This window comes from Thermobia domestica, chromosome 18 (genome assembly GCF_964235325.1).
Source record: "Thermobia domestica chromosome 18, izTheDome1.hap1.1, whole genome shotgun sequence".
NCBI classification, from domain to species: Eukaryota; Metazoa; Arthropoda; class Insecta; order Zygentoma; family Lepismatidae; genus Thermobia; species Thermobia domestica.
In genome coordinates this window covers 89,559,996-89,580,101 of record NC_137471.1, presented here as the reverse complement: position 1 = coordinate 89,580,101, position 20,106 = coordinate 89,559,996, and the positions used below count along the sequence as shown (strand labels likewise).

General features: G+C 34.8%; 1 protein-coding gene across 2 annotated transcripts in view; it reads left to right on the top strand.

Moving 5' to 3' along the window:
• The window catches only part of ICA69 (islet cell autoantigen 1-like protein), a 93,766-nt gene that overhangs the window by 10,177 nt on the left and 63,483 nt on the right, over window positions 1–20,106 (top strand). For both annotated transcript variants that reach the window (XM_081746312.1, XM_081746311.1), the window contains exon 3: window positions 13,953–14,212. In XM_081746312.1, coding sequence (XP_081602438.1) covers window positions 13,953–14,212 — 260 coding nt within the window. The remainder of the gene's footprint in view (window positions 1–13,952; window positions 14,213–20,106) is intronic.

The window sequence follows — 20,106 nt, the reverse complement described above, 5'->3', positions numbered from 1 at the left end:
CTTTGTGGTGGACAAACACCGTGTTTGTGGGTTTTCTCGGGGTTTTCCCGTTTCCTCCCACTTTCTTCATTCCACCATTTTCATTCATTACTCATCATCACTGTCTCCTTTAGCCTAACGGCATAAACGTGGGACGTAAAACTCAAAGATTTCATTTCATTTTTTCATATATTTGAAATGATGACCGTCTTGAACTTAAATGTAATTATTTTTCATAGTTTAGCCCTATTATTCCTTCGTGTCTATTATTTTTCATTTCTTTTCCACGGTAATTAAGTCAAAGAAATAGTAGTGAAATTGAATATAATACTTAGCTCATCTACTGAATCGTACCACAAAAATTAAGATCATTATTGATCTTTAACGTCTTACTTCATCGAATAATCTCTGTTTTGAAGGTATAATTACAAATTAGTATCCATTTTCGAAGTAAAAATACCTAGGAGCCGATGATATTTGCTTCCAACTCTCGTGGAGGTGAGATAGGAAAATGAGATTAAATTCCTTGTTTAACTTTCCACGGTTATGTCTTGTAGGCTGAAGGAGACGGATGATTAATGAAAGTGAACGATTATGGAAGAATTGCTGAAATAAGAATGTGGGAGAAAATGGACGAAATCCAAAAAACCTCACATGGCCTGGAATCGAACCAGGAACCTATAACCACATTTCAGCTACATGGTCCAGGTTCGTTAATTAGATGTTATAGCTATTACTATTTTTAATATTGTGCACTATTCAATGTGTCAATAAATTGACTTCGACAAATAACTGCAAGAAATTAACTATTTTTATTCCTTTAAAACTTTGTATCTCCTTAATATTTATCATTTCTCTTTCGTATATTTCAAAGATACACCTAACCTTGATGGCGTCTTTACTTATTATACTTTAACAGCCTAAATGTACAAGTATAGCCACAACATTTAACAGTATAAATGTACAGGTTTGTCTGTCAGTAAAAGGGTATCATACGTACTGGACCATTGTCCTTAATTAGGGCGACCATACGTCCCGTTTTGACTGGGACAGTCCCATTTTAGAGGCGTGTCCCAAAAAATAGTATTTGTCCCATTTTATGCAAGTGAAATGAATAAATATTAAAACCCTGTACCTTTACTCCTTGTAAAGGTATTAACAATTAATAATAACAAAGAGGCAAGAAATCAGTTGAAATTCTCTGCATTAAAAATGATCTATAGTTTGCATATTGGCTCGAAAGGCAGCAGGGGTTTTTGCAGTTGCATGTTTGTTGAACAAACTTCAACGTGTCTTTCTTTTTTCATAAGTATCGAATTACTATGAGAGAGATAAGGGAGAGCTCTGATATCAGGGCGCTGATAAGAACAAAGATAGATCTAGAAGTTCAGGGTTGCTAATTTAGAATCAGTAGCAATCCTCACATTCTTTTCACTTCTAGCTATCTTTTAGCCAATTTTCATATTTATTCTTACGTTCCTAAAAGTATAATCATTATTAGTAAATTGTGTGTAGGTAGAAATTTAAACTTGCCTTCCATTTCAACTCAGCCAGAAAAAAAAAATAAATAAATAAAATAAAATTGTGCCATCACCATCTCAGATATTGTTGAAACTTTTTTTTAAATAGACATATTTTTAAGAGACCCAAATTTTTTTGTTTTGTCGAAAAAATTTTTCCCGCCAAGTAATGGGTCATCAAAGATGAGGAGTACATACATTGTAGGAAACATGGAAAATGGTCAATGTCGGAGCCCCACTATTCAGCAATGGAGCCACGTAGAGTTTTAATTCTTATTGTGGTATGTACATATTGATATAAATAAACTGTATTTTATATCTTTTTGTACAAAAATTAACAAATGAACGTCAATTTATCTGAAAAGTCGAAGTTCGCGATTTTTTTGGGAGCACTTCCGGTTCGAATTTTAAAATTCTGTTTTAACGGTTGGTAAGACCTAGTTAACCGCTTTCCGAAAAAAAAAAATGTATCTCTTCTGAGTGTAACCATTTTGTCGCAAAAAAAAAAAAAAAAAAGTCAAATTTTCAAAAATCGCCATTTTCTGGAAAACACTATTTTTTAAAATTCTGAAATTTTGACAGATGGTTAAACTTTACACGAATAATAAACATACAAAATATCATTCTCGACGAATGCTTCATGAATTAACTACAGCTTTTTGAAGTTAGGAAAGTTTCGTTAATTTTGATGTCGCAGTTGGCAGCACTGGGAACAATAAAAGTGCAACAAGTTGATGATGTTTGAGGTTCACATTCATTAAATAAAGAACAAACGTTTTTCTTGACTGCTTTTTATTATTTTGATCAAAAAGGCTCTCTGAAATAGTAAAGTGAGCCTCCCCACTCCTCCTCCGTTTCCGTAAATCGAAGTAATCTGAGATGGAAATTACGGTTATGAATAGAGACCGGATGTTAGGCAAAATGCCTATTCTTTAATATTAAAGATATGATCAAAAATAACGTTTCAAAATTTATGTGGGGGGTTATAGTTTCGATTTAAGCCAATTTTATTTTGCCTATTTCGACCTTTACTGCTTAAATAATTGCTTTAGTGCCTAATGTTGCCTATTTTATGCATTTTCTTTAAAATAAGCCTTCATTGGGAAAATATATAATTTATACAACATAAATAAAGACGCATATATACGTATAATAAGTGTTTGTAAATACAAGCACGTGCTACGTTACAGTGTATATATAGGGTGAACTTCAAAGATGTGCATATACTTTGGGAGGTGATTAATGACATCAAAAGAAGGCAAAAAGTCCTCTTATATTTTGTCGAATTCTGTGTCGTGTACGAGTGACAGTGGTGCCAACTTGGAATCGAAAATCAAATCTTGACAATTGGAACGGAACAGATAGGTGTGCACGTACGTTGGGAGGTGATTCGTGACATGAAAAGAAGACAAAAAGTCCTGTTGCATGTTATCGAATTCCTCGTCGTGTACAAGTGACGGAGGTGCCAACTTGGAATCAAAAATCGTACACATACTTCGACAGATGATTCGTGACATGTAAAGAAAACAAAAAGTCCTCTTGAATGTCAGGAAACACCTCCGGAGGTATGTGCACACTTTTATGTCTCGTCCCAATTGTCAGGATTCGAATTTCAATTTTAAGATGGCACCCCTGTCACTCGTACACGACGCGGAATTCCTCAACATGCAACAGGACTTTCTACCTTCTTTTGATATGCATCATGCAACAGGTCTTCTTTTGATATCACGAATCACCTCCCGAAGTATGTGCAGATCTTTTAGGTTCACCCAGTATGTATGAATGCATAACAAGCTTCGTTTTTGTATGTACAATAAAAGAAGATATTAACAAACAGCTATGTTTCTATATTCTTTGAACTTTATCTATGACCTGAACATATTTTTAATGGTATTGAGTATTTATCTTCATTATTTCGAGTTACATTTTAGTGCCTATTTTACAAGTTTTTAGTGCCTAAACATCCGGTCTCTAGTTATGAAACATGCACATTTTAAGTTTACTTATTTAAAATAGTCTTCGATAACAGTTTCACTGATTTTGGTTTTTTTCACACTGAAGCAATAATTTTTTTGCTTAGTGTCTTTTCTAATAGCATGTAACCATGCAGATGCTCCGATAGATGTTGGTGCGCTCACAACTCGTAGGCACGTTGTCGATAATCACAAAACACTTATTCTCACTTCTCTTATGCTCTTCTGGAAACCTGTACCCTGTTGAAGGTCCATGAGGAAGCATGAACAGTACTTCAACTTCACGTAATTTATGATTTATTGATAATATTTCTGCTACCCACCACTGGTTATCATATATGGATGTAACAAAAGTTCCTTTTTGTAAACTTCTTAAATCTACACTTTGAATTGCAAAAGCTCAATTTTAGGGGATGCATGAAAACTTCGCCATTTTCCGAAAGCCAAAGGTTACTTCGTTGAACACCAGTTACCGGTCACACACTTTCTCATTCTTTCCTTTTTTTTTTTTTTTTTTTTTGTTTGTTCGATTTCAGTTTTTGAAAAAAAAAAAAAAAACAACGAGAGTAATACCTGGAGTTTGTACTTGCACTACACTCACAGATTCTTGTCCAGTTTTAATACTGTGTGTCTGTTTTTGCCTAAGGTTACGCCGCGTTGACACATTCTTTACCCCCTTCCTCCCTCACCAATACCGTCGTAGGGACAGGGTTTGCTCAAGTGGGCCCAGCTCGAAAAAACTCGGTGGTTTTTTTCGGGTTGGACCCACCTGAAAAAAGCCACTTTAAAACACACCTGGGTTTTTGACCAATTTGTTAGTATATTATTGATACAACTAAGGTGATCACATTGTAAGTGATTTTTATCACATTTTAGACTTTCCTTGGGTGGATTAGAGGCTTTCACGTTAAGGTATACAACATCCAACATAAGACCTTTATAAAGTTCTGAATGCACTGAATGAATTATATATATATATATATATATATATATATATATATATATATATATATAAACTTACCTTAGTAAAAAAAACAATTTTGTACTTTAGAGAATATTTTCCGTGAATAGTATGCTCGTCGACTTCGCGACACCGAGGAACATTATCACTCATACGTTTGACGGGTTTAAGGTCATAGGTGCCAGTACTAATAGTACATAATGTAAATACATTAGTAAAACTATTAGTATTATTTCTCACCTTTGATGTAAAACACAAGGTTCTTCAACTAAAATTTGGTTTTCCAACAATAACAGTTTAAGTCAATCATTTGTTGCTACTCTTAAAATAAGCATTCTGTAGAATCAAAATCAGCAATAGCGTAAAAATTCTTGTTAAATTTAAGAAGCTTAATGCTTGGGGTTCCGAAGACTATGTAACGCTTACTATTTCAAGTGCTGAGTTCAAATTTCCGTACTAGTGGAAGTTTTGATGTACACGCCGTGAAAGAACTGCTCGGGAAATTCCCAAATTAAACGCAGAAGGATCGGAAATGAATACTTCAACAATAAAACTATTTATTTTACGCTTAAGCCTGCCATACGGGTCCCGTTTTTGAGCCCGTGTCCCGCGTTCCCGTAAATTTAGTCGGGACAGGGAAATGTCCCGTATTTTAACTCCGTTCCATTTCTGCTATCAATATCAGCTTATTCGAAAAGTGAAAAACAAAAAATTCTGACATTGGCTGGGAATCCTCTAATTAGTGAATGAATAGTGCGCTGTTACATGTAACAGTTTCGAGGAAGTTATAACACCACCCTGTCCGACTTGATAGCGAGCGAAATTTGCAATGCTACTTTTTCCATTGCACTTGACGGAAACTCGGATACTCTCCGGAAAAAAAAATCTTGGAGTGTTTCTACATTTACAAACACAGGGAAGATGACTAGGGCGGTATGTTTTATTACGATTTTGACTCGACATACAGGCTATCTAAATGTTAAAATGCAGTGAGGGTATGTTGCCTAAAAGAGTGCATTTCTATTTACATAATGATTGAAAACCATTGGAGAGGTTGTCTGTAGTAACGGGAGGGAGACTTTGATCCCCCGCCAACAACTTTCTGAGAAAATAAAAAAAAAAAAAATCCTCTTATGTTGTATTATAGAGAATTATGCACGAAAACGCTGAAAAACCGAAAGAGGATATTAACAAATTCCTGTGGAAAAAGTCTCGGTCCTCCCACCAAGGTATTGCAAACCCCTGAAGGTCCTCCCCACAGCAGACAACCTCTAAATCCGCCCATGCTCAAAACATGGCATTTATATGTATTAAGGCAAGAAGACACACACACACACATACATAAAAAAGAAACTATTGAATATGGCACATCAAAATATAAACAAGACTAACTTCTTTGAAGACATTTCATTTTAAAAACAAAAGGTAGGAAAAAGATGTTGGTGTTGTCAGTTTAGAAATTATTTCTACAAAAGAAATGAAATCTTTTTAGGTGCAAAGCTATTCGTCAATTACTATGCATAAAAATGGATTTATTAAAGGTATTTAGCATCTACTTTCCAGTGACGGTATGTTTTAATCATTGAAAAACCAGAGACGGTATGCCTTCATCACTGAAAAACCAGAGGCGGTATGGTATACCACCGCATACCGTCTCACTTCGACCACTGATACGAAAACAAAAAGTGGCACAGTTATTTAAATGAGATCATTGTTTTCCCATATGTTATACGTAACACTTTCTTTTTCATCAGAATTAGTAATTAAAGACTCCACACTTACTCCTTCCACTCCAGGACATTCACCACATTTTTGAAGAAGACAGCTGTCATTTTCTGCGGAGCATACTACTAATGAAAGTAGGTCACTCATAACAGCTTCAATACAGGCTGTACCTTTGATTTGTTGCAACACAGTAGCAGCTAACTTAAAATTCAGACAATAAACACACACACACATATATATACCTCTCACACAGGTTGTGGACTGATTCACGTTGGTCGAATACTATAAAATTTCGAGTGACTCATTTTTATGCTGGAATTGTTCTGCTTAAACAGTCCGTAAATTTCTTTGATGGAGCCCGTATAAAACGTTTCGATTTTTTAAACTTCTTGTCCATTTTCAATCACTGTAATGACAACGCACTTATTGGGACTTTGTCTGGAGCATTCCAAATTATTACTAAGGTAATAATTCAGGGCTGTTTGAAGATAATCAGAATTTACTGGATGGCCGTTGTACAGATCTGCGCATCTGTATACACCTTTCTCACATACGATTGTTCGGGCTTTGTCAGTCATGTGTTTTGTGATTGACGGAAAGAGTTTCAATATTCTTGATTTCGTTGTTGAGTTGCATATAAGCGTAACAAGACGAACTTAGTCATTTATGACAACTTTGATTGAAGAGCAGAGTTTAAATCACACACGTATGAAGAACAAGTTTCACATTCCTTTTTTTTGTAACTTGAAGTTTCTTGCACTGGAATATTTACGTTGTATATACTGAAAATTTTTGCAGTGGTGTGCTTCGAAAATTGCAATTGCGATTTGCGATTTGCCATGGTCTGCTTGGACGTGGTGGTGACCCTCGTACGACCAGTGACGTATCGAGTCTATCCGTTGCCTGCAATAAAAAAAAATAAATATTAAATAAATAAAAAAAAAAAAAAAACGGAGGCTCTCTGCTTTAAAAAGAAAAGAAGGGGAATGGGCATATTTCAGAAAGTAAGACCGCCTCTTTAATAAAAGAAAAATTGAAAGGTACTTAGAGAAACGTTTCTTATCTTTATTTAATGAATGTGAACCTCAAATATCATCAAATTGTTGCACTTTTATTGTTTCCAGTGTTGCCAACTGCGACATCAAAATCAACGAAACTTCGCTAACTTCAAAAATTCTGTAGTTAATTCACGAAGCATTGGTCGAGAATGATATTTAGTATGTTTATTATTCATGTAAAGTTGAACCATCTGACAAAATTTTAGAATTTTAAAAAATGGTGTTTTTGAGAAAATAACGATTTTTGAAAATTTGATAATTTCTCGATTTTCTACGACAAAACGGTTGCACACAAAAGAAACACTTTTTTTTTTTCGGAAAGCGGGTAACTAGGTCTTACCAACCGTGAAAACAGCATCTTCAAATTCGAACCGGAAGTGCTCAAAAAAAATTGCGAACTTGGACTTTTCAGATAAATTGACGTTCATTTGTTAATTTATGTAAAAAAAAAAAAAAAACGCATGCACAAACCAAACTATAATAAAATACAGTTTATTTATAGCAATATGTACTTACCACAACAAGAATTATAACTCTACGTGGCTCCATTGCTGAATAGTGGGGCTCCGAAGTTGACCATTTTCCATGTTTTCTACAATGCATAAATTGTACTCCTCGTCTTTGATGGCCCATTACTTGGCGGGAAACTTTTTTCCGACAAAACAAAACAAAAAAAAAAAAAAGGTCGCTTAAAAACACGTCTAGTTTCTATAAAAAAGTTTCAACAATATCTGAGATGGTGATGGTACATGCTCTGCGTGAATTGAAATGGAAGGCACCAAACGCGATTTTTTTAACGAAAAAATTCTTACGGGAATGGCGAGAGATGCTGGCAGCTTGGCACCTCGCTGACAATTAGGTATTGCTAAGGTAAACAGGAACTGATTTACGTACTGACCCCCCCCTTTTTTTTTTTTTGTAAAGCGGGAACCTGTTCCGTTTTTAGCTGAAATTTTATGGTCACCCTATCCTTAACAACACATACATATTATCGTTGCAAATTTCATTTCATTTCATTTATTTGCCTGTTTCATTAGCTTACAAAGCATGAGAAATTCTCATGTAAGCATTACAGTTGTCAGAAAGAAAAAAAAACATACAATATTATCAAGTACCAGAAGTATACATCATGCAATCTTTCTAAAAATACAAAAGCACATAATTAGGTAACTGTTTCTACCACACCAGGCATGTACTCACGGGTAAGTATCTGTTTCCAACTCTTCGGTTAATGAGTCATTTAAATATTCTTTAATTGTATAATAGCACTTCTCAGTGAGTAGATTATATAAAGTCTTACCAAGAATGGAAACATTGGTCATATTTTTCAAGTACAGAGGAAGTTTATTATACAATCTGACACAATTCATGTACACGGTTTTGCTTATATTAGCATATTTTTGATGCATCACAAATATGTCACTACCTTGTCTTGTATTATGGCTATGAACATTTTTATTAAAGATAAAAAGATGCTTGTTTTTCACAGTAAAAAGAATAGATTTATAGATGTATAAGCTGGGGAGTGTTAAAATTTTTGCTTCTATGAAAACCTTTTTACATGACGATTTTGTGGGTAACCCAAAAATTATTCTAATCGCTTTCTTTTGCAATCGGAAAGTGCTTAAACTATTTTCAGCAGATCCCCAGTGTATTATGCCGAAGTTAATTAATGAATTAAACTTGGCGTAGTAAAAGCTAAGAAGTGCTTCTCTCGATACAGTACCTTGAAGTTTGTATAAGGCAAAACACACGCTACTTAGTTTCTTGTTTAAAGTGGAGATATGAGCAGACCATGAAAGATCATCACTTATGATTACACCTAAAAGCTTTGTTATGCAAGAATATTGGAGTAAGTTAGAAGATATTTTTATTCTAGGTGATATACGCGGTTTTCCTGGAAAATGAAAATGTAAGAGGATCGATTTATCATGATTTATAATTAACCTATTCGCTGTTATCCATTTTACTAATTTGTCCGTAAAAATGTCAGATTTCCTCTCAACTTCTTCTATTGATTTTCCTGATATTATCATACTGATGTCATCAGCATATAGAATACATTTCGCTGGATGCATAAATTCTAACAAGTCATTTATATATATCAAGAAGAGAATAGGACCCAAAATGGAACCTTGAGGAACACCTCTGACTACAGTTGATAAAGACGAACAAGTTGTTTGAAACCCATCTGCAGTTAATTTTGATATTTGTACCGCTTGTTGCCTACTGGATAAATAAGAGAGAAACCAGTTGTGAGCTACTCCTCTAATACCATAAGCATACAACTTGCTTAAAAGAATAGCATGATCAATTGTATCAAAAGCTTTGGATAAGTCGATGAATAGGCCAACAACATATTTACTGTTTTTTAATTCAAGAGCTATATTGGACATGTAATCAAACAAGGCTGTTTCAATACTTTTCTTATTTTGGAAGCCATGTTGTGATGGTGATAGTAAGTTACATGACTTCAAAAAATTGCAGAGTCGTGACTTCATCACATATTCAAAAATTTTTGAAAACGTGGAAAGAATGGAGACTGGGCGATAATTTCTTACATCATGCATACTCCCCTTTTTATGGAGAGGAATTACTTTTGCCACTTTTAACACTGATGGAAAACATCCTTTCTCAAGAGATAGGTTAACTAAATAACAGAGATGATTTACAATGAAAGGAAAACAAAATTTAATAACAGTCACTGGAACTTCATCAAAACCTGAAGATCCCGAATTAGACATCTTACTCAATATTTTCCGTAACTCCTCTACTGTTGCTGGAATTAAAAAGATGGTATGTGAATGCATTTGCAATTTCATCGAGTCGTCATAACTCGCTTGTATGGGGTCAGGTAATGGTACACTATCTAGAAAATAATCATTGAAGACATCTGCAATCCGCTTAGGTTCTTTAATAATTTCATCCCCAACTTTAACATACTCAAAGTCGCACTTTTTGTTGTTTGTTCTACCATTTAGGATTTTCCACATAGTTTTAGCTTTATTAGTAGAATTAAGTATTGTGGAGCTATTTGATAGTAATTTAGCTGTTTTAATTACTCTTCTGTATATTTTCCTGTACTTAAAAATATAATTTCGAAAGCTGTGAGGAAGTGATGTATTTATTTTGAGTAATCTATTATATCTAAATAGGTTACTTTTAGAAATTTTAATGCCTTTAGTTAACCACGATTTAGTGGACGACGTCCGGATTTTACGAGTAACTTTTGGAAACGCCATATTGAAGTAATGTAAGAAAGTTTCAAAGAAGTATTTAAACTTATATTCAGTGTTAGACATATTGTATATGCCATTCCAAGACTCGTGAGAAAGCAAGAAATTTAGATATTCCATATTATGACTGGAGAAAATTCTCTTTGTAACTGTGTATACTTTAGACTTAAGAACAGTGGTATTGTTTAAAGTGATTTTTAAAATAATCGCATCATGATCAGAGAAACCGGGATCAAATACTTCAAGATTATAGGCAAATTGATTTTTTACCAGAGGTGAACACTTTACCACTGAGCCACCTTGTCTCCTGGAGCGTCCTTGGAAACGACATATAATGTGAGGATTAACCTTGCATGATAGTCTATTGTACACCCACCAACTCCACTGTATTGAAAACTCGGTCGGTCGTGGTTTCCAGCACATTTTAGTAGTAGTCCTGTTGGTGATGGTCAGAATGAAAAACTGATACTTAAGTAGAAATACATAAATAGAAATAATCTGTTTTTAAATGAAACAATTAATACAGCAAGAGTGAAAATTCCACTCATTCCTTTTTAACTTAAAATGCCAGTTCTTCCTGCCAATATATGCAAAGTGAGTAAACTAATTACTGAAAAAAAAAAAAAAAAGAAAAGAAAAGAAATCGAGATATTTAATCAACTGAATGAATATATTTCAATGTAAACCGGAGAATACGAAGTGAAGTGAGAATAAACGGAACATATGAATGAACATTTCCACAATTTTTTAAAATTATTATTGCGCTATAAAATACTTTAGAGCTAGATGATTACGGAAAATACTTTCTTTCGCTCATGCGTTGATTCTAAACTTCGATCTAAATCGAACGCTCATGCGTTGATCTAAATCGAATTTTTGCGATTGAATTTCGGTCTGTTACTCTTGCGCTTAAAACAGTGACAACAATAACCACCATGTTCGTACATCATCTGTCACTTCAGGGGAAATTGTCTGTGCCGCTCAATAGGGCAAGCTCTTAGAGAAAGATACGATGCATGTTTTTTTTTTAAGTGTCTACGCTGTTGTTAACAAAATGAAGAATAAAAAAGTAACAGAACTTAAGATTTCCTAGAAAAGTAAAATATTTGTCCTCTAGTTTATAATGTATTATTTGAATATACCTCAAATATCTAAGGAAGGACAAGGTTATAGTGTATTAATTTGGAAGATTATAACCTAAAGTATCTAATATATATATTCTGAAGTATTACTCGGTAATGAGGCGGGGCCACGGTGGCTCAGTGGTAGAGCGTTCACATCTGGTGCTTGGAGTCCCGGGTTCGATCCCAGCTCCCGTCAAATGAACTTTGTGGTGGACAAATACCGTGTGCGTGGGTTTTCTCGGGGTTCTCCCGTTTCCTCCTACTTTCTTAATTCCACTATTTCATTCATTACTCATCATCACCGTCTCCTTTAGCCTAACCGGCATAACCGTGGGACGTAAAACTGAAAGACTTCATTTCTTTTTTTTTTTTTTTTTTTTTTGTCAGTAATGAGGCATTGAATTTACTGAACCACTCAAATATGTAACTAGTGTTATTTTCCTTAGCAGTGCAGCACAATCAGTGCAGCACTATCAACATACGTATTCACCCAAGTTTTGCAATTCTTTTAAAAGGTGTTATGTAAGCCACGTATAGACACACGTAGGTTGTTGTTATACTAATTTTATTTAGCAACGAATGGCCCACGGAAAACCGGGCCGCCTGCATGTTTGCTATGAAACTCCTTACTGTTGTCGGCACAGTGGGCATCAGTAATTTTTGCTATTGATTGTGTGTTGTGGCTGTTAAGTAGGAAGGAACATTATTGTTGTTGCTTACCCACGACAGTATAAAGCCTTGAAGAATAGGTGCAGACGAGTGTGTGACGGTTGTTTGCAAAATGTATTCCCTTCAGCAGAGAATAGCAGTAGTTGAGGCGTTTATGCTCACTGGCTCGTTAAAGGAGACGCTGGAATTTTTTGCAGACAAGTTTCCTGGTGTAGGTGTTCCTGCAAAAAGCAGTATTATAAGTTTGGTGAAAAAGTGCCGAACAACAGAATCAGTTACAAACGCCAAAAAGAATTGAGCCTCGTCCGTTCGTATTCCTGCTGTGGTAAATGATATCGAACCATGTACCAAACATTATTCACACTTACAGCTGACGAGAGAAAAATTATAAATATGTTCGTATGCTCAGAATAGTATTTCGTGCAAGGTTGTTGAAAAGAAAAATTTGAAATGTCAAAATAATAACACATGTAATTCATAATGAATTTTTGCTAATATTCCTCTTGTTCAGGCTCCAGAAACCCTAGACGTCAGGTAGCCACGAGGACTGAAATTGGTCTGACGCCTAGACAGTTTGAATCCAAAATATGTAAGCACGTGTATCAAATTGTATTTGTGTTATTATGGTGCCTTATTTTGAGAACTTTCATCTAAACCAGAAGAAAAAGTTTCAAGCACTGCTCTTGTTCATAATGCTCTTTCGGTAACCTAACAATCTGTAGTACGTCTTGCCTCTGTTCGTTCCAGCTTTCTTCAGGTCAAAACCACCGTGTTGATCACAAAAGTATTTCTCCCTTAGAAATAGAATAAAACAGTAAAGATGCTGTTGTAGCAATGGTGTGTTGTGACTAATTGCTAATATGAACATTAAATGATAGAAACAAAGGTAAAGATGTAGTAGGATACGAATTTTTGAAAGGCATCATGGGCTTTTTGGTGCAGAAAGTACTGTTGTTGTAGCTGTAATATAATACCAAGGATAATCTCCTTGGTACTACATTTATAATATGTATGCCAACCAATTTTTAATGTGTATGATTAAGAATGGGAGAAATGTATAGGCGCCAAAGGAACATAAACTTTCAAAGCACTGGAAGCCAGTTTTGAAAATAAAGAAAAAACATATTTGTAGCTATAATATGGTGGCTGGATATTCTCAGTCTGCGCGCGATTTATTTTTAATTTGAATTAATGTAGTAGTTAGACCCTTAATGTTTCTGGTCTAATACAATAATAATTCTTGTTATATATATCTAAAATATTTAAAATGATAGAACATTACAAATTACTTTAGTGTATTTTAAACTAGGAGAATAGATCTTATTAACATATTATTTTTATATACAGTAAATATTTTACTTATTTTATCATTTTCTTCTCACTATTCCACTAAATTTAATTGTAGTTTGCAGTAAGAAACTGCATATAAAAGCATTCAGTGAAACTTTCGAAACATCTCAGAGAGGGGAACCGATATATGACTCACGCCAAAATAGCTTGTTTCTGTTGACGTGACGTAAGCAGTGCATTTTTGCATTATTTGAAGCTCTGTATATCCGTAACTAAGAAAAAAATTTCTGATATTTTTGTTATGTGCTATATTGAAGATTAGTTCTATACAATGGAATCATTAAATTAAAACATGTTTTTGTTTAATTATTTGTTCTATTAAATATTTGTTCTATTAATTTTATTATTTCTTTCCAGTCGGTCATCAGGTGGCTACAGTGGGACAGCGTACGACCGCTGGGTGGAGAGGGAAAATAACAACTCTACTTTAACAAAGATGCAGCATCAGTTTTGGGTGACTAAGCAAACAGTGTTCCGAAAACTAGGAAAGAAAGAAGATGATTGTATTGTTGCATCAGATGCAGAATTAGATGCAAAGTTAGAGCTGTTTAAGTCTATTCAGGACAGTTGCCTAGATTTGCAGAGGATCATTGAGAAATATCAAGATAGGCTTTTTAGTAAGATAATTTATTTTTATACTACTACCCTTTTACTTATTGTATCGGGTAGACTCGAATTTGAGGTTGACTAGCACATTAACTTATCTTTCTAATATATTAATGTATTAGTATTGAAGATATGAGGACATTTCTGTCAAGTTGGGTCCTACGTGTATAAAATTAGAAGGGCGAATTTCAAAGAGTGGAAAGTGCATTTATTCTTCGATGTACTTTCCTTCTATATTTATACATTTTTCAGATTGTTTAACTAATGCTTAGAAAGCCTTATCATAGGAATTTCTGAATGATTTAACCATATTAGGACAGCCTGCTTCACTTCCTTATCAGTGCTAAAAATACTGACATCAGAAGAACTCCTTTTAGGGGGCTTCCATCTGGTGAAAAACATTCAGAATGAGGTACAAACTTCAGTTTTTCTTTGCTAGTGAAAATTGAAAGCTGTCTTGGTATCCATCATGTACTTAACTTTTCGAAACTATAAATGTTCATGAATGATTAGGTTCATCGTTCTCATGTAAAGATTCGTCTCTTGTGCAATTGGGGACAGGTTTTTCGCCTATTAGGCTTTCACACGCTGAATATTCTCTGGAAGGAAATTGCCGTGACCGTGACCAAGATCGTCACTGAGGGACGTGCGGCTGTTCTGGAACGCTTACACCATTAAGATGTCTTAGTGCGTCTGACTTTCTCTTCCCCACCATACTGAGCTTGATAGCTTCTGTGGGTATTCGCGAGTTTTACGACTCGTTCACAAGAAACTTCTTCTTCACACACTGTTTCATGTACGTACTAATATTTGCTTGTGATCGTGATTACCGGTCTCTGGACTGGCTCATGATGTGTGTGTGCCACCTGTCAACAGTAGATCACAGTTGCGACTTTCCACTGCATGTAGTATCATCATACTGTTTATACCTGTAAAATGTCCAGTGTAACTAGAATGCCCCTCGTTTTTATAACTATTTGAACAAATTCTAGAAACTTGCTAAACCAATAAGATGCCTATCGAATATTAACAAAATTCGTAGTCACTGAAGTACCAGGACGGTCAAAGTTGTAATTTTGACTGTAGAGATTTCAACAATGACTTGCCCCTTTTCTCAGTACTAAGACATTGAAAATTGACGTTGCTTGAAGACTCACATTATCGGGAACATTCCTGCACTGTATAAGTTGTTTCTACAGTTGATAAACTCCTAGTTACCTTAGAATAATATTGGATTATAATCCATTGTTATCTAGTGCATTATTGATTATTTTAACGAAAAGATAAAACTTCTACCTGCTTTTCACTGTTGGAAAATAAAATTAACCTATTCTCCAGATATTTGAGAAATGGTAAAGGACGAATAAAACTGACATGCATACGTCGTCGACTTACTATTATGAGGGCCATCCACCAGAAAAAGGTACGTTTCTTGTTGGTGAAAAAAAAAAAAAAAAATGATATGTGTAAAAGATTTGATACAGGAACTACGTACAGTAGATTTTCGATTATCCAATTATTTAAATTGTAATTTACGAAAAAGTAAGTTCTGTACATTAATTATGCAAGTAAATTTCGAAATAATTGCTTTGGATTACAACGAATATAACTGAAAACGTGTCGAACAGTATGTAAACAAGCCACCAGAGACGGTATAAATGAATATATGCTATTTCAGTTTTGTTGAGTGGACTTTATTCAGTGTGTAAGTGGAGTAATTATCCTTTTGCTACTCAGACTTCGTTTTTTAAAACACTAAAATTACGAGTCATTATCAGAGCCCTTTTTCGAGAACGCAGCTTATGTCCGTATGTTCTAAGAGAAAACGAAACAAGAATAATACGAAAGTTATTTTCTTTTTTTCGTGCCCACATCTTAATGTAATTCTAATCATTCTTGTTTGTTTTACTTTCTTGAACTTTTACTAAGGGAATGCCGTCCCCTTGCGCCCTCCTTCATCTTTACTTGCACACATAATGTATCGTTTGTGTTTCAGACCTAAACGTTCTCATATATTAACTTCTTCACAGTTGTGAACTCCTTCATGGCTAAACGGTTAGCGTACGCGTCTTGGGCGTGGGAACTGGGTCCCAGCGGGAGTTCATCTGGTTCGGATTCCACGTTAATCAGTAGGTCCCGTCTCATATAGCCTCGCTGCTGAAAGGACCGTTAAACCCAAAGCCAACTCAACTCATTCTTCACTGTGTGTATGAAACTCATTGTGGAAATTCTCTATGAAGTTGGTGCGAAGATCACAACTTTAGAAATCATGTTACTTCTCAGTGTCAACTGTATTCTAGTGTTACATACACCGTCTTTAACGTTATTCATATTCATCTTTCCATTAATACGAAGATAATTTTATCTAGTAATAATGTACAATTATGGAAAATTTTATTAACCTTTCCTAGGAAGGAAAAAAAAAAAAGCTTAATTTCAGTTCACCTTAATTTTAAATACACTGTGTTACATCTATGGTATTTTTAAAATGCATATGAGCCATTCCATGTGAAATCAACAAACTTGTCAGGAAAAAAGAACTCCGTCGTCTGAGAATTTTATGAAACTTGGTATACATGTAGGCCCGTATGAGAGATGATTTAGCTCTGTACCCCCTGTAGTTTCAGATTATAGGGTGGTAAAAAATAGACAAATTTGATTTTTTTTTTTTTTTTTTTGTAGAACCTTGTTAGCTTCAATTGATCATATCTCCCTAAATATTGAGCGTAATGAAGAGAAAAATAATATACAATTTTGAATAGGAAAGAATAGGCTACAAGATATGTCAGGAACATTTATTTGAAAATTAAATATCACTTTCCGGGAAACCCCGGAAAAATTTTGGATCAGTAATATCTCAGAAAGTGCCCATTTGATTTCCATGAAATTGGGTACCAAGGTAGCCCCATATGTCCGGCATAAGTGTGCCAAATGTCAACTTGGGCCAAGAATGGTCCTGGAGGCTACAATGGATTTTCGTGTGACCATGTCGGGAGAGACACCTGGGGTGCCAATGCAGCAACTTGTCAGTTTGTCAGTACTGGTGAAGTAAGGTGTAACTGACCTAGCAGTAATGTTTTTCTGGTGCAATCTGTAATTCAATAATCCTGTGGGAATCTTTGGAACACTCCACTATCAATCATAGTACATTGCGTTGAACTATAAAGATAACCAAGAAAGTTCTTTCGCTTTTTGTGGAGGTCTGTGTTCCATTGGCCCACACACCGTGAGTTTAATGCGAATGGAGATAAAATGAAGGTCAGTTGTTGGTGTGGGTATATCCAACATACCTGGTTGTGGCAGTTCAGTTACACCATGAACTTGCGTAAGGACAGAATAAACATGGAACCTCCACAGTGTGTCATAAGGGCGTGTATGCTGTACGAGTTCAAACTGGGGTCTACGCCGCTACAGCCAGGCCTTTGGTGAGGGCGTCGTGACTACGCAGACAGTGCAGCGGTGGTTTAACAAGTTTACGGACGATGAGGAAACACTCGAAGAAGCACCAGGTGCCGGAAGACCAACACATGTATAAAATGAAGATGTGCAGGCAGCAATTAAGTCGAACAGTGGCAGCAATTGATGCGAATAAATATTTGAATTTTACAACTTAACTTCCCACCCTCATGTGTAGCATCTAATCGGTGAGCTACATATTTCAGAGGTCTTCTTCTTTCATGCCCAAACCATCTTAGTCTACTTTCTTGCAGTTTTCTACTACTGGTCTCACCTTTATTCTTCTCCACATCAGTTCACCATATACTTATAGTACAATTGGGAATTATGTCTGAGTCGTTGCCAGATTCTTCATACATTCTCTAGCGTAGCCTTCATGTGAAAAACTTCGCAAAAATATATTTTGTTTTCCATGCGGAAACAAAACTTTTGCATTCGGTATTGAATTTTGTACAAAGATGCAAACCAGACGCTTCTAAATGTGCTGAGTTTAAACGCTCATTTTGAAAAAAGCAAACTTCTACCTAGATTAAATGATAGTTCCTTGTTTTCTTAACAATTTTAAACACTTTATAAAATACTCATCATATATATCTTAACTTTATCTCAGTGGGGAGAATTACACAAATCATTATTTTTAATCTTCCATCTTACAAAGATGAAATAATAATAATAATAAAAAAAAAATAGTTCGTGAAAAAAAATGTAGAATAAGCCGATTTCTGATTTTCCACTCTGAATTTTTCATTGAATTTCCAGGAAATCTAATAGTTCCTCCTAGATTGTTTTTTTTTTTTTTTCATGAATTCAGACAAAATTTTAAATATATCCTATATTAATAAATATATTTAAATATGCATAATAAATATATACATATATATTTAATAAATATATATATGTATTAATAACTATATATAGAGGTCCTATATAAATATGACCTATAAACTAGATATATGTTCCGTAATTGGTGTGCCGTTGCACATCCCAAGGTGAAAGGTGTCATGCGAACATTTGCTTATTGTAAGATACTAATTATCAAGTTTTCTTTATTATTATTATTATTTTATCCGAGTTACTGAGTCCATATGCTTGTATGATATTTTTATTCTGTATACAGTGTTTTCGTTAGATGTAGGAATGAAAAAAATAGTCATGGCTCTTACCATTACATATTACACAAAATTAGTTATAAACCAACCGAATTTACGGTAAATGCCAAGAAACTACACACAGTAGCTGAAACATAGTTAATGCCTACTTGTGAAGACATGATGAAAGTAGTCCTCAGTTCATAAGCTGCAAGTGAAAATTCAAAAATTCGTCCGTCTGCTGACACGAAAAGTCACCAAATTAGTTTATTTTCAACTACATATTTGTATGAACTTGGCTACTGAATGTTGACTGATACTAAAACTTGAAGGATAAAAAAAATCAAATTCGTTGATGAAAAAATGAGATTTGCATTGTCAACGTTTCCTTCACGGATCAATCTCCAGTGTGAAGTTAAGCAGTCACAAGTAACATTTTATTTTATTTTATTTTATTTTTTAACGGTAGAATAACTTTATATGGATCGTAAATCATTTCACTTATCTACCACCATATATTTTAATAAATTTTAGCTCTAAATTATTAATAAAAACACAATTCGTTTGCGATTAGTAACAATATTAAAATGATAATAATAATATTAACAATAATAGGTTGATTGCAATACCGTCAAATGGGGTGAAATCGGACGCTGGGGTGAAATCGGACGATTACAACTAACTTAGTTGTTTTTGTAGTTTAAACTGCTATTGTTAAAGCTAGAAAGGCGCGTTTTCGGTTGGTGGTCAATAGATGATGCCACGTGCATTAGCCATAGATATCGGAGCAATAATGTAATTTACCACCCCTATACACATGGGTTGAAATGCCTTGTGGTGAAGAAAGAAAAAAATATATCCTGAAAAACAATGGTGATGGAGCCCAAACTATTAAACGGTATGGGATCTATTGGCAAAAGTAACAACACTCAATTACTTGAGAAAAATATATGGTGAGAACACAAACCGTAATCTCTCATTTTCAACGTAGAGCCAGTTTTAAAGTGGAGTGGAGTGACCTGGGGTGACTTCGGACGATGCCACGGTATTATAAGCAGCAGCTTGGCGTTCAGCCAAAACGAAATTATGACCCTGTGCGACTTAAAAGTGCTATTCGGGCAAGTGAGAGAGAGGAAGTAGAACCAAGTGATCCCCAAGAAAACGTAGAAATGGAAAGTGAAGTGTGTAACGTGACTACAGAAGAGGAGAAAGGCACGTTGGACGTAGAAGCTTTTGTTGTGGTGAATTATTACTACTCGCGGGCTAGGAAACAACTTGCAAGACAGTATGTTGGAGTTGTGACAGATGTGGGAACAAATTTCTTCGTCCATATTTGAATGGTCGATCGGTATTCGGTTTTC